The following is a 12,746-nucleotide window of genomic DNA, read 5'->3' on the forward strand; positions in this document are numbered from 1 at the left end:
GCATCCTTAGTCCTTGTTGCCATAGCGACACTTCTGGTTACAGGAGTATCTGCGTTTCAACATGAACTCACCCAGTCACAGCACTAGACATTACTAGCAAGTCCTTATACTCCATATATTTAACAATTATTTTCATATTTTATTGTATTTCTTAAAATTGCATTACGGTTGTGTTATTGTCTATATGGTTAATTAGGTTTTACCTTTACCACAACATTAAAACATATAATATTTTACACACCCAAATGGTGAATTGTAAAAAATTTAACAGTTATCTGAATTAAACTGGCTAATTTGCTATATTCCAATTTCTTCTGTTCTGTTTTTTTATTGCTGCATTCTGTTGGTATCTACATTGACCCACTGTGTACATTCATATTTGTTATTGCACTGTATTTACAGTACATCCTCTGTCATTTCAATTAGTGTGACCAGTACACACTGCGAGCGGTGCTGTTGAGTTCAAAGTGACCGTAATATGGAAAATGTGTGAGTCATTAGACAACTGTTCACATCAAAGAAAACACCAGATCAGATACAATGCTGCTCTTTCATTTCTCTCTCGTGGTGTAATGCAGTGAATTGATGCTGCCTGGACTGATGAGAGGATTTGATAGTGTTCTTTTAGACTAACTGCTGCAGTAATACCCACACATAGACGTCGTATTGCTCAATAACTGTACAGCCAGATGCCTGTTGTCCATATTTTAACTGGTGAAATATTCGGGTCAGATCACCTGTAAGTCTCTGGCTATTTAATATTGAATTTAGCGGCTCTGTGAGCTGCAGGGGTTCCTTAAGTCAATTGAATTATTTGACTTGAAAGCAGTCAACTTTCTTTTATTGAGTTGGCCAGGTCCCGAAGCGCCACACAGCAAGAGCCGTTTCCCTTTCCTTGTCAATAGTACTTTGCTTTATTTTTAACTATGAATACCAGCCTTTATATAATTTTTTGAGATTTTGCCGGTTTCGTTTTAATACATTTTTGCACAGTTTTGAAACACATTATTGCATGAGTAGAAGAACACAGCAATGTGGGGCTCAGACAAAAAGAAACTGATAAATGAACTTCACCTCAATCAGAAAATGGAACAGAAATGACATCAAGCACGAGACTTCAATTAATTCACATGTAACATTTAACTTTCTCTTTGTTTTGTTTTTCCTCTGCAGAAACTTGTCAAAGAATCCTCTCAGCACTCTGTCATGGCAGCTCTTCCAGCACCTCCAACTCTCCGAACTGTAAGTCTTCTCCCTCTCTCGGATCTCTCTTGTTGGCTCATTTTTGTGTATGTGTATTTTATTTCAGCCATTTATCAACGCTGCCTGCGCACTATCTGCCTCAATACAAATTGTCGTCACTGCACACCAATATAATTCCTGTTTTTGTTGAACAAAAACTAGAATTTGTCTGAGCATGTGTAAAAGAGGGAACCTATAGGCGGTATGGTGGCATTATGATCTAAGAAGTAATTTGTTGACTTAATTAGCACACACAAAGGAAATGTAATGGCCCTGGTAGGAGGAGGGAGTCGGACCCCATTTTCTTGTTTGTTATGAATATTTTAGCGATCATTGTGTTTATGAAATGACTTTGCTCTTGCACCACCGGGTAGAACATTGCGATGTCGACCCCGCTTGTAATTTACACATCATTACCGCTGTCAGATCTGTCCATCATGTGAACCTTTTGCTTGCTTTGAGCAGTAGCTGCACTTCCTGCGCCTCGTGGCATATAGAGCTGAGGTGATACAATACTATTTCAAGCAGGCCTCCTAATTGTGCTATTTTCAGAGGTAGAAGCAGGGCAGGTCCTCTGAGAACACGCGACAATGCTGATTCGGAGTGGTCCTGCCTCCGTACACTCCAGGTAGCACAGTTGAGGGAAAGCCCTGATTACACTAACACTGTGGTTTTGCATTTGGGGCATTTAGCTTACCCTGTCATAGTGAGAGCTCGCGAGACCCTGTGATATTACAGAACATTCTTTCTTATCCAGCCTGCGTAGGAGGCAATTCACACTAGACCCCATACCAGTGCTACACAAGTGTCCTCTCACTATGGGCCCTCATCAGAGGCAGATGGGTCTGTGAATCCCTCAGAAAGCCCGTTATTGGGTTGTGAAATTCATTCTTCATACTCGTTTGTACAAGTTCTGTGCTTTTGTCATCTAACCAGCTGTTCAGTTCAGCTTCTCTTCTTGTTGTTGCAACGGTATTTTCTCAATCTTTCATATGAACATTAGATGTAACCTTAGATATGTAAATTATACTTACACCCCCTGGAAACATTAAAAATGTCTTCAGCTTTTTATTGAAGTATTGGATTTCTAGGTGAACACACTCATGTTGGCCAAACTCAGGGAAGAGACATTTCTGTAGTTTGAAGAATGCAATGCTCACTTTGGCACTTCTTTTTTTAATGTCATACATTCACCAATCAATCTCTCTTTTATAATATATATATACAATTAAAAAATGCTTTATTTTGAAAAAGTTATTTAAAATATAAATATATAAGTGTGTTTCTAGATACTCGGAGTAAATAAAATAACAAAAGACATATCAACTTATATAACTATAACATAATTGATTAAAACAGTAGTAGGAAAAATTACAAAACGAATTATTCAATTAATGAACAAGTATAATACAGTAGTAACAACAGTAACTAATTTACTTTGTTACCTTTATACTTGGAGCCTTAATCTAATACTTGTATTTAAGAAAAGAAAAGATTAGGGTATTTTTTCTACCATTTTCTGCAGGGACACTGACACTGAGGATACTCTGAGGTTTCATCAATTATTTGACAGACTACATGACATGCAGCAAACCAAAATAACTAGCACAGATCCGTCTTTACCAAATCACCGCTACATCTCCCAGAGCTCGATTTGCTCTGATGTGCAATCCTATTTGTTCTAAGGCAACCATTTTAGATGTGTACAAATGGTGTCTTTGTTGTTCTACATGAAAAGCAGGGCAGGGTGATGCTCGTGTTTCCTGGTGAATGCTGATGAGGAGTGAGGGTTTATGTCTATTCCATTTGGTGTGTTTAGTTAAGAGGTGTCACTTAGAGTGGCGTGGCGGCACAGACGTGGGCCGAGGCGTTATGCAAGGAAGAAGCCATGTGGAATCAGGCCTCGCAAATAGGAAATGAGTCACTCTATCATGGGCAGAGTCTGGGACGTGGCCCTGACATCATTACTCTCCTCACTGTTGCTACATGCTCGCCCGGACCATATTAGCTTGGTAGGTGCCGATCATTTAATCATGCCAAATGAACCGTGCTCACAGGGTGGCTATTTCCTTTAATTATTAGAATAATACACAATGCAGTATCAGTGATGAGTGCCCACACGTGCTGCTGAACCACAATGATATTATGTAAATGGAGGGAAGATCAAACCAGCTGAAATAATTTCCGTTTTATGCGACAAAAAGAGAGCATGGCCTTATGCCATGATGCTGTTGCAACACCATGTTATCTCAGTCACTCTAGGCGCTGTTTTTTGTAAGTGTATTTTTTAACAATGAAAGAGTAAAATTTGTATAGCTGTAACATCGGTGACAGTGACCTGCAATGAATATAAAATGAGTAAAAGCTTTTTTAAGCCTGCGATTACAATGCATGGCCTGGAAGCTTAAAACATGATGTTTCACCGATTGATTTCAAAAGTCAAAGTCTATTATCTGAACACAATAGCTCTGAATGCTACTTGATTATTTATAAAGATGAAATGAAAACAACAGGGGGAGATGCTTCCATAGAACATATTACAATTAAGAATATGTATTTGTACAGAACAAGCATGCCCAAAATGTAATGCGTCAAAAGTGATAAAAAGCACCAGTGCCCTTCTGAAATCCCAATTAAACAACATGTAGCTTCATCAAAGCTGTGTGATGAACCAAGATCATAATTAAATGCTACATTTCCTGCTTGTAACTTCTCCTACACACATAATTAATTAGATGTAAAACATGTCAAAGTAGCTGAATAAACGATTGAGCTTCTTATACATGAAGGCAGGGCTTCTCTTTTCACCCCGAACAGGCACAGACTATGTAGTTCACTCATTATGTGACCTGTTTAGTAGTATTCTATGGTTTTTAGGGGCTGATGCTTGCAGGCTTTATCCACAGATAAATCAGACGTGGGGACAAAAGTCAACCTTTATGATAAGACAGTTGTTAAAAAAAGAGAAAACTGGAGTTTCTATCAGTTAACGTATTTCAGGTCTGTTTTCCTCTTATCGGACGCCCCTTATCAAGCTTAGTAAATTGTAACTGCAAAACAGTGGCTTTGTTTTGCAGGTTGATTGGGCAGATATTTCACACTCCCTTCAATATCTTAATATCACTAACAATAGCAATATTATCAGTGAAATCTCAATCATCTCAAGTCTTTTGTGGCTCCTGTGAAAAGGCCCCAACATCACATTGAAGCTGTACAATAGATGTCTGCTGCGTACCGCCTCTGGTTGAGACACAGATAATCGGCTCTGCCTCTTTGTCTGTCTGCCCTTTAGCCAAAGGACCAGAGCTGCTGCAGTGTGCTGCACAGCCCAGCCAATCACGAGCCTGAGAACAGCAGCAGGGTGAAGGGGGCGGCTAAATGCTAAACCTTCCGCTGTGGCTCCCAGGGTGATATTATTGGAGATTATTTGAAGCAGAGTTAGCAGCAGTCACCCGGACTGGCGTCTTCGAGGAAGCTCATTCTGTCTGGTTCACAAAAAGAGAGCAGAATATTCGTATTCGTTAGGAGCGGAAGTGATCTGCCTGAGGCAATGTGCATCCGAAATCCCTTTATTCTGTTAGCGCTTCTTTAATCCCAGCTCCACGGGAAGCAGGGGCCGAACGCGAAGTCAAACATTTACGCCTCTCACTGCAAAATGGAGTTTTCTTTGAATATGGTTGAAATATGAATAGATAAAACTTGTAATCTTCTGATGTGACTGCCAGTGAATTAGGATGAATTAAACATAACATTTCCAAGGGCTCTATGAGCAGGTAAATTACTTGATTTTAACCTTCACTTCATCAGGCTCCAATTGCACTCAGGGAAAACTCGTACTGAAATCACATGACATTTACAATCATTCTTCAAAAACATCAAAGACTGACGTGCGAGAGGAAAGAGTATGAAAATGTTAAACATGGTTGAAAAGACTAGACTGGGAGCAGCAGTGGCCTGTACATTAAAGAGGTCTCCATCTTAAAGGCCAAACTGCTGGGCAGAATACATGTGTACTGTACAAAATGTAGAGGAGACTTTCTAGGATTCATTTACTGATTAACTGATTTGTTGATTATTGTATAAATGCAGTGTTGAGAGGGAAGATACAGACCCACTCTCAATATTTCTGTCCGGATATTTGTTTTGCAGCTCCTGTAGCACTTTGGCCCAGGAAAAAATGTCCCCATGAGGACAATAGAGTATATTTCATTAAAATAAAGTTAAAAAAATACAGGACAGCTCGGCTTTAAGGTATCAGGCATCAGCAATCATTGTGACATGAAGTCATTGTGGTTTCATGCATATGCAGTTAGGTTTGGTCATATAGTTAGCAGCATCTTTGTTTTTGGAGATCTTTAAACACATAATTCACAAGTTTATTAAACTTGCAAAGAAACTGAATGTGCAGTAACTATACCATTCCAAATACTTTGGACAAAAAGCAGTAGTAATTTATGTGACTGCATGAAGTGACTGCAACAGTTCCATTCACCAAGAAATTATCGGATTATCCAGAAGGATTTGTAGAGTAAATGTGTAGGGCTAAAAATTACAGATGCAAAACTCATTTCTTTCACATTATGACTGCAGCAAAGTTTTAATCAGCTTTAATCAGTGGGGCTTACAACCTGAAGTGGAACATGGATTTCAATGTATGTTTGAATGAGTAGAATATGTGTCATTTCTAATTTGGGATATGCTGGCTATTGAGTGTTTAAGTGACATAAGCTAAGTTAAATATAAAATAAGAAACTGGGGCATCGCCAGCATAAACAAATAAAAGCCAGGTTAAAAAAAAACGGTGAGGAAGAACGGCTACTCACTAAGTAAACTCACTACAAAATACATTTCCAGTGGATTATTTCCACCATTGTTTTTCTTTGCCTACCTCTGATTGATGGTATGATACTCAAAATGCCCTCATGTTTTCTCACATCAAAAGCTGACCTATAAAATAAAGGCAGCATGATTTGAAGTGAAATTTCCAGAGGAAGTGTTGCATTTCACTCAGGATAGATCAACATCAGTCTGGGAACTGGCTCTAACATGACTCATGCTGTGCTGAGTGATTAGTGCTGTGAAAATGGATGTCATACTTTATTTAGTAAGACAAAAAGTAAAGATGGAGGAGGTTTCGAGTTTGTCTTAACCATGCGACAGGGTAAATTAGAAATAAAGGTCTGCTTCTTGTGTAATCCTGTACCAAATAAAAGGTCAGTGAAGGCCCTGGCCTCAATTTGAGAATTTATCTGAATTCTGTAATTTAAAGCTACAAAATAGTCTGTTTCTGATATGACATGGGTTAAGCAGTTAAAAAAAAAAAAGTGACAGGGATTGAATGGAGATTGAAACCAAAAAGTAATTTACCCACCAGAACTGTAAAAACACAACCACCAGTGCATCAAGTAACACTCCTCAGATAAAGCATGGCCAAATAGTACCAAATACCAATAAAACTTGTCTTGAACCTGCCTGTTACTTTCCTTTGGGACAATAGAGCCCTACAGCACCTTGGAGCAAGGCATTTCACCCCTGATTAAACTACAAGGTTAGTCAGATCTGTTGTTACACTTGACATCTCAAATGTGAAAGTGTGTATATATTTACATAAACCAGTGTAAGAAACAAAAAAGCAGCTTTCAAATCACCTATCTTCTAAAAATATCCCCAAAGCGTCAGAAGAGTTCATACAACAATATTAGACTGTGAAGAAAAAAAAACAACTGTTGAGCTGCTGCTCACATTGTACATTTTTGCAACCCGGAGCCTTCCCTGACCTGACTGGTGCCCCTGCTCCTCTACATGATTGCAGTGCAGGTGGTGCTGTCGATAAGCCAAAGTCAGGTCTGGCTTTTCAGACAAATTATGCGGTATAGAGGTTTAAAGGGTGGGGGGTGGGGGGGGGGGGGGCAGTGAGAGAGCCTGCTGGGACACTAACTGGCCAAGTGGCTGCAACCTTACAGAAAAGCTATCATGGGACAAACAGTGATTTATTTATTCACAGCGTGATACAGCATGACAATGATGGCGGCTGTCCAGCAGCAGCCAGGAGTGTGGCGAAGCAATGATACACACTTTGTGCGGCTTGGTAAAAGCAACAAATTCAGCCGGATCAGGGGAAAATGCTTCTGTTGTAATAGCTCTTGCTGAAAAGAAGAGGTTTACGTTTGACATTGGTTGAGTCAACTCTCCATTTTTTCTGCATTTATTTCCCCGATGGATTTACACCACTTTATCTTGAAACTCTTATCGCTCTAACTCCTGCTGTACAATAAACAGTGTGCATCATTTCATGTTACTGACAAGGGACGAGCAACAGTGCAGCAGGCACCAACCACTTTATGTTCATTGCTTTGTCACCTCATTCAGTCCAATGCCTATGAATAGATATCCGACTGTCAATCAGCTGCTTCAGGACACTGGAAGCCAATCTAATAACATGACAGCTGGGTAATCTCTATTCTGCATGATAACAATACTGAGAGTACTGGCCGTACTGTTGGATTGGAGTTATATTGTCACTTTTCTTAGTTCATGTTAAAGGCAGTCTTTATTAACTACAGTTTATACAAAGTTGACTGATGCCAGGTTTAAGTGCATTACAATGGTTAGGTCTAAAAGAGATAAAACTATGGATGACCTTTTATAAATCTATAGAGGAAAATAAAGACCTGATCTCGGTCAGCAGTCAAAGCAACACAGGAGCACTTGGTTCTGTTCCTCTTGATGAGAAGAGAGATTGTTAAAGCTGCTTGTATCGGGGCCATGGAGATAATTATAATGACTTGATGTTTAATTTGAGCAATGCAGAACATAGTGAAAGAGACATAAGTGGCTTTCGGTACATAGTGGATGCACAAGTCTTGAACAGGCACTTTAATTCAAAATAACTCACATTATAATCTTATCATAGCTAATGAAATACTCGTCAGGAATTGTTACATCTGATAAATATGCAATTCACTCCCTTCCTTCCTTACATAGTTGTCTCGTGTTTTTCAGTCTTTGAAGGTGAGAAAAATAAACCTACCCCCCACTTTTTAAATTGTATGTAGAGTGGTCACTAGAGCTCCATCCATACAGTTTCTTAATGAAGATCATTTTGGAGTTTGACGAACATGCTTTGACAATATAGGTACAGGAACAATCCCTGTGTAGTGGAGGGGTTAGTAGGCAGTCAGTTGACAAATATTCAAGGGATATACAGTGGATCCACAATTTAATTTACTGTTATTAAATATGCATTAACATGTGGATGTGCTGGATTTTCATATAAGTGATGTAACAGGCAGGAAGACAAAATAACCCCTCTTTTCCGCTGAATTACCATAAATCCAGGCCTCGCAGGAAGCACAACCTACAGTCACACAGATCAGTGGAACAGTGGTAGAGAAAAAAAAATCCAAATAAGGCAATTTATTAAGCACACAGGATTTGAAAGGCGAAAATAATTCCTGACAACAGTAGAAGGAGAGGAAGCAGCGCATTCAAACTGAGATCAAAGCACACAAGCAACAATGCAGAATGTAGCTTATCGTTGCTTGTGATCCGCGTCTCCTCAGCCAAAGCACCTGTGTGTACATTTCCCAGAAAAACAGCCTCCGGTGGTGATCATTACCCCTCCTCTGGAGTGGTGGGGCGGATCGTTAGCCAGCTTCAAGGAAACATCACGCTGTTAGCTCTCTCCATCTGGGGTCACACTGCTGTTTGCTTTTGTTCTTTTCTAAGCCTAATCTGCTCTCCTTCACACACTTATCAACTTCCACCTGTCAGTTTGCTATTTTTTCTTTTGTTGTCTTATTGCTCGTTTAAATGGTAAAACTTTAAAATCACCACTGCGATGTTCAGACCTGGCACGTGGTTAACACACAGGAATGCAGCTTTCTTATCCTGCTGTTTCCAGCCTATTTTCAGTATCTATATACAGCAGCACGTTGGAACCTATGAGCTCTGCCCAGAGCAACATGGGGTAATGTATGGAGGTTGAGGTTTTTCATTAACAATTACCATAATTACAGTACAAATGGAAAAAAAGCCTAGTCTGCTGTGCTCTGCCGAGCTTTGATCCCCTGTGCTTTGACTTTCTTAGCGCTAAATTAAATTCTTCTCATAGGCATGCAGGGAGCTATCTGTCTGTGGAGAGAGCTCCTCTTGTATTTTTAGAAATCATAATATATCATGGGATATGTTTTCCTAATGGGAAATTAAGACATGTGACATTGTCAGACATGAAGTTGGCAGTTCTTAGTGAGGATGATGTCTGTTTTATCATTCTACTTTGAGATTTATAGGAGTTTCATCATTTTATCATTGGACCTTCATGTTTGCTAATAAAAAAATATATATTGTTCGATTCTGAAAAAATGCAGTATTCAGTATTGGTATATAAGTTCAAATGTATTCTATTATTGCATCTTCATAAATTAATTGCTACCAATCATGAATAAAATGAATAGGGTTAATACAATAAATAAGGTTGTAATTAAGGAAAAAATAAGTTGGATGATAATGGATGGTGTGTCTGTTAGCTTGATGAATAAGTGGTCATATAATGAATGCGGCTCTACCAACAGTATCAGAACCAGGGAGCATCTGATAATAAGTGAGATCTACCTGCGGGAATCTATTCTCATTACTTCATACAGCATGGTGGACGAAGCCCATACATTATTCATGCTTCCTGCAATATCTTATTGACCTCTGTCAAGGACATTTGGACAGGCATTCATCTTGACAAAATTGGTCAATCACAGCCTCCAAATTGGACATATGCAAAATGCAGAGGTGGCACGCCATGTTGAATAATTTGATTGTGTGGTGCACACTAGTGTAAGGATAAAATGTATGCACAGAGGAGCCTAATGATACCTGTCTGCTGCTAATACAGCTGCAAGCCTGAACACGGCTTTGACCTTCGACCTCCTCACATTTGAATGCCACGAAGCAGACTTTCATTTTTTTCCCTCTTGTCTGTTGACTTGAATAAATTCGACTAGAATATGATGACACATATCTGTGGAGACTGTCATACAGTAATGTGAGCAATCACTGTCATTAGATTGAAGATTTTCATCACTGACATTGTTAATTATGTTATGATTGTGGAGACTGTTTTGGGTTGAGAGTGTTATCAGTTTGCTGCTTTTCCTGCAGCAGATGTTTCCTCCGGTTTGGTTGCTAATGAAGAAGATTAAGTGTTTGCACAGCTTTGGCAAAGCAGCCGACTGAAGTTCTTTTTACATCCAAAGATTGTAGCATTAAAGCTTTTCTTGTGAATAAATCACTCTTTCCTGACGCTCCTGTCATTCAGTTTGATCATTCAAAGATGATTAACCATAAAATGTCATGTATTCAGAATTTCTGATGGGGAATGTCTCTTGTTTTAGGAGATCGGTCAACAATTTTTTTTGATGAAGAAAGAACTGGATAAAATATGTGTGGCCATGTATCTTACACCGTAAACAAGACATGCACCTCCCTAAAAATGTAACCACACTTTGGGGTGATGAAAGCTGCTGTGATTGGTCGACCTGGTTGCATGTCTTGTCCAGTGTTTCTCATTGAAACAACGAGCAACTGACCCTCGTGCTTCAGTCAACTCCAACCTGAACTACCTAGTTTCAGCCTCTGCTGTTTGAAGTACACCCACAGTGGCATAGTAACCTTACTTGCAACTATTGTTTGGTGTTGTATTGAATAGCGACAGAGACATACAAGTGCACAGCTGTAAATTCTCATCACGTTGTTGGCCACTTGTGAAGGCTAAGGTGAAGACTCTGCCTGCCTACACAGAGTGTATACACCAGGCTTTTACCTAAAACTAATGGATATTATTCTTTGTTTTGGTTATGTAGCAGTATCCTTGTTGTTTTCAATTGCATGTATTATATTTGAAACTCAAAGATGATGCAATCAAAAGCTGATCTTGTCATGTCGGGCAGAAACATGTCCAAAATGGTGGGTTCTTTACAAAAAAATTTACAGGAATGGCAGAGATCTGAACTTCTGAAGACTTTTTGTCACTGTGAATTTCAAAAGTGAACTCCAAGTCTTCAATAACACATCTGAGTAAAGGCCGGGTAATACAAGTGAATCAGTGAAAAAGTTATACAAATCCTGCAGCTGTGCTTATGTTTAGCCCATTTTTCTACTGGTCTTTGTTGAATACAATCAGCTTTCTCTCCCTGGTCAAATGAGTCAGCAGTGGACACAGGTTTTAATCCAGGTCTTCATGGCAGAGATAGAAACGTGACATGTGGCTCAAGACGCTGATATGTTAAGGTGAGAGAGCACCTCCGTTTTTGTGTTGTTGAACATCACATACCACGGAAAATTCTGTAAGGCAAAGTCCTCTACTGGCAATTGGAAAGGAGTCAATCACTATTTTCTTTTAGTGGGTTTACTCGGTTTAAGAAAACCTGTGTAGCCTATAGCCGATAATTTGAGTGTAAAAGAGGTATTGTAGAGGTGCAATTTTAATTTGACAAATCAATTTGTTGGTGTCACTGAAGAAAATGACAGTATGCTGCCTCAGTCATCAGACATCATGGGTGTTGCCTTCGTTAGACTGCTCTTTCTTATACTGATATTTTTGTTGTTTTTTATGCTTTTGCTGTTTATGTAGCAGAGGAGATAAACAGACGTATCCTTTTGCTGTAGTTACGTCACTGCCTGTGCTGTTTGTGTGTGTTCTCCAGATAATGGTTTGGTGCCCCTTTGCAGCTTGTATCCTAAGGTTACTGGACAGCCTGCTTGTTGTTGCTTTTGTTGTTGACTCTTTGACTCTGTCTTTTGTTTTTAAAGGCGTCTGGATGGTGTGGTGTTCGACTGCGGTTGTGATATCCGCTGGATCCAGCTGTGGCAGCAGAGGGGGGAGGCCGGGCTCCACACGCAGCAGCTGTCCTGCAGGAACGGAGCCTCAAAGATGAAACTGCACAGCATGTACATCCACAACTGTGGTAAGGGACGGAGGGGGGTTGATCTTCTTTTAAAAGGAGGAAAAGAAGCGAAAACAACAAGGTGTGGGGCGGCTGAGGAGACGGGAGAAAGTGAAAGGTGAAGCAGGTGGGCTAAGAAGACGGGAAACGCAGGAGGGAGAAGGGAGGGTTAAAGGTGAAGTAGAAAAAGCGAAGTGAAGGGGGATGAGTTGAGGCGGGAAGAGGAGGAGGTGTGACAGAGTTCAGAGGGTGAATCTGATTTGAGAAGCTGTGTGTTGATTCCGACAGAGGCTGTAGACTTATTATCTCCTGTTGGTGACTCATCCCTGTGACATTTAATGTGTGTTTGTCTCTGCGTGTGTGTCTGTGTGTTTGCAGACTTGCCAGAGATCAGTGTGAGCCACAGCAGTGTGTTGGTGATGGAGGGCGACAATGTGACGGTGAGCTGCAATGGATCTGGATCTCCGCTGCCTGAAGTGGACTGGACTGTCAGCGGCCTGAACTCCATCAACACACACCTGGTCAGAATCTCACACACACAAACACCTGGTTGCTCAGAGGTTCTCA

General features: G+C 40.0%; 1 protein-coding gene across 4 annotated transcripts in view; it reads left to right on the forward strand.

The window, feature by feature from the left end:
- ntrk3b (neurotrophic tyrosine kinase, receptor, type 3b) overlaps nucleotides 1-12,746 on the forward strand; it is a 164,517-nt gene that overhangs the window by 70,117 nt on the left and 81,654 nt on the right. For all 4 annotated transcript variants that reach the window (XM_061068463.1, XM_061068462.1, XM_061068461.1 and 1 more), the window contains exons 4-6: nucleotides 1,174-1,242; nucleotides 12,046-12,200; nucleotides 12,558-12,700. In XM_061068463.1, coding sequence (XP_060924446.1) covers nucleotides 1,174-1,242; nucleotides 12,046-12,200; nucleotides 12,558-12,700 — 367 coding nt within the window. The remainder of the gene's footprint in view (nucleotides 1-1,173; nucleotides 1,243-12,045; nucleotides 12,201-12,557; nucleotides 12,701-12,746) is intronic.

This window comes from Limanda limanda, chromosome 3 (genome assembly GCF_963576545.1).
Source record: "Limanda limanda chromosome 3, fLimLim1.1, whole genome shotgun sequence".
NCBI classification, from domain to species: domain Eukaryota; kingdom Metazoa; phylum Chordata; class Actinopteri; order Pleuronectiformes; family Pleuronectidae; genus Limanda; species Limanda limanda.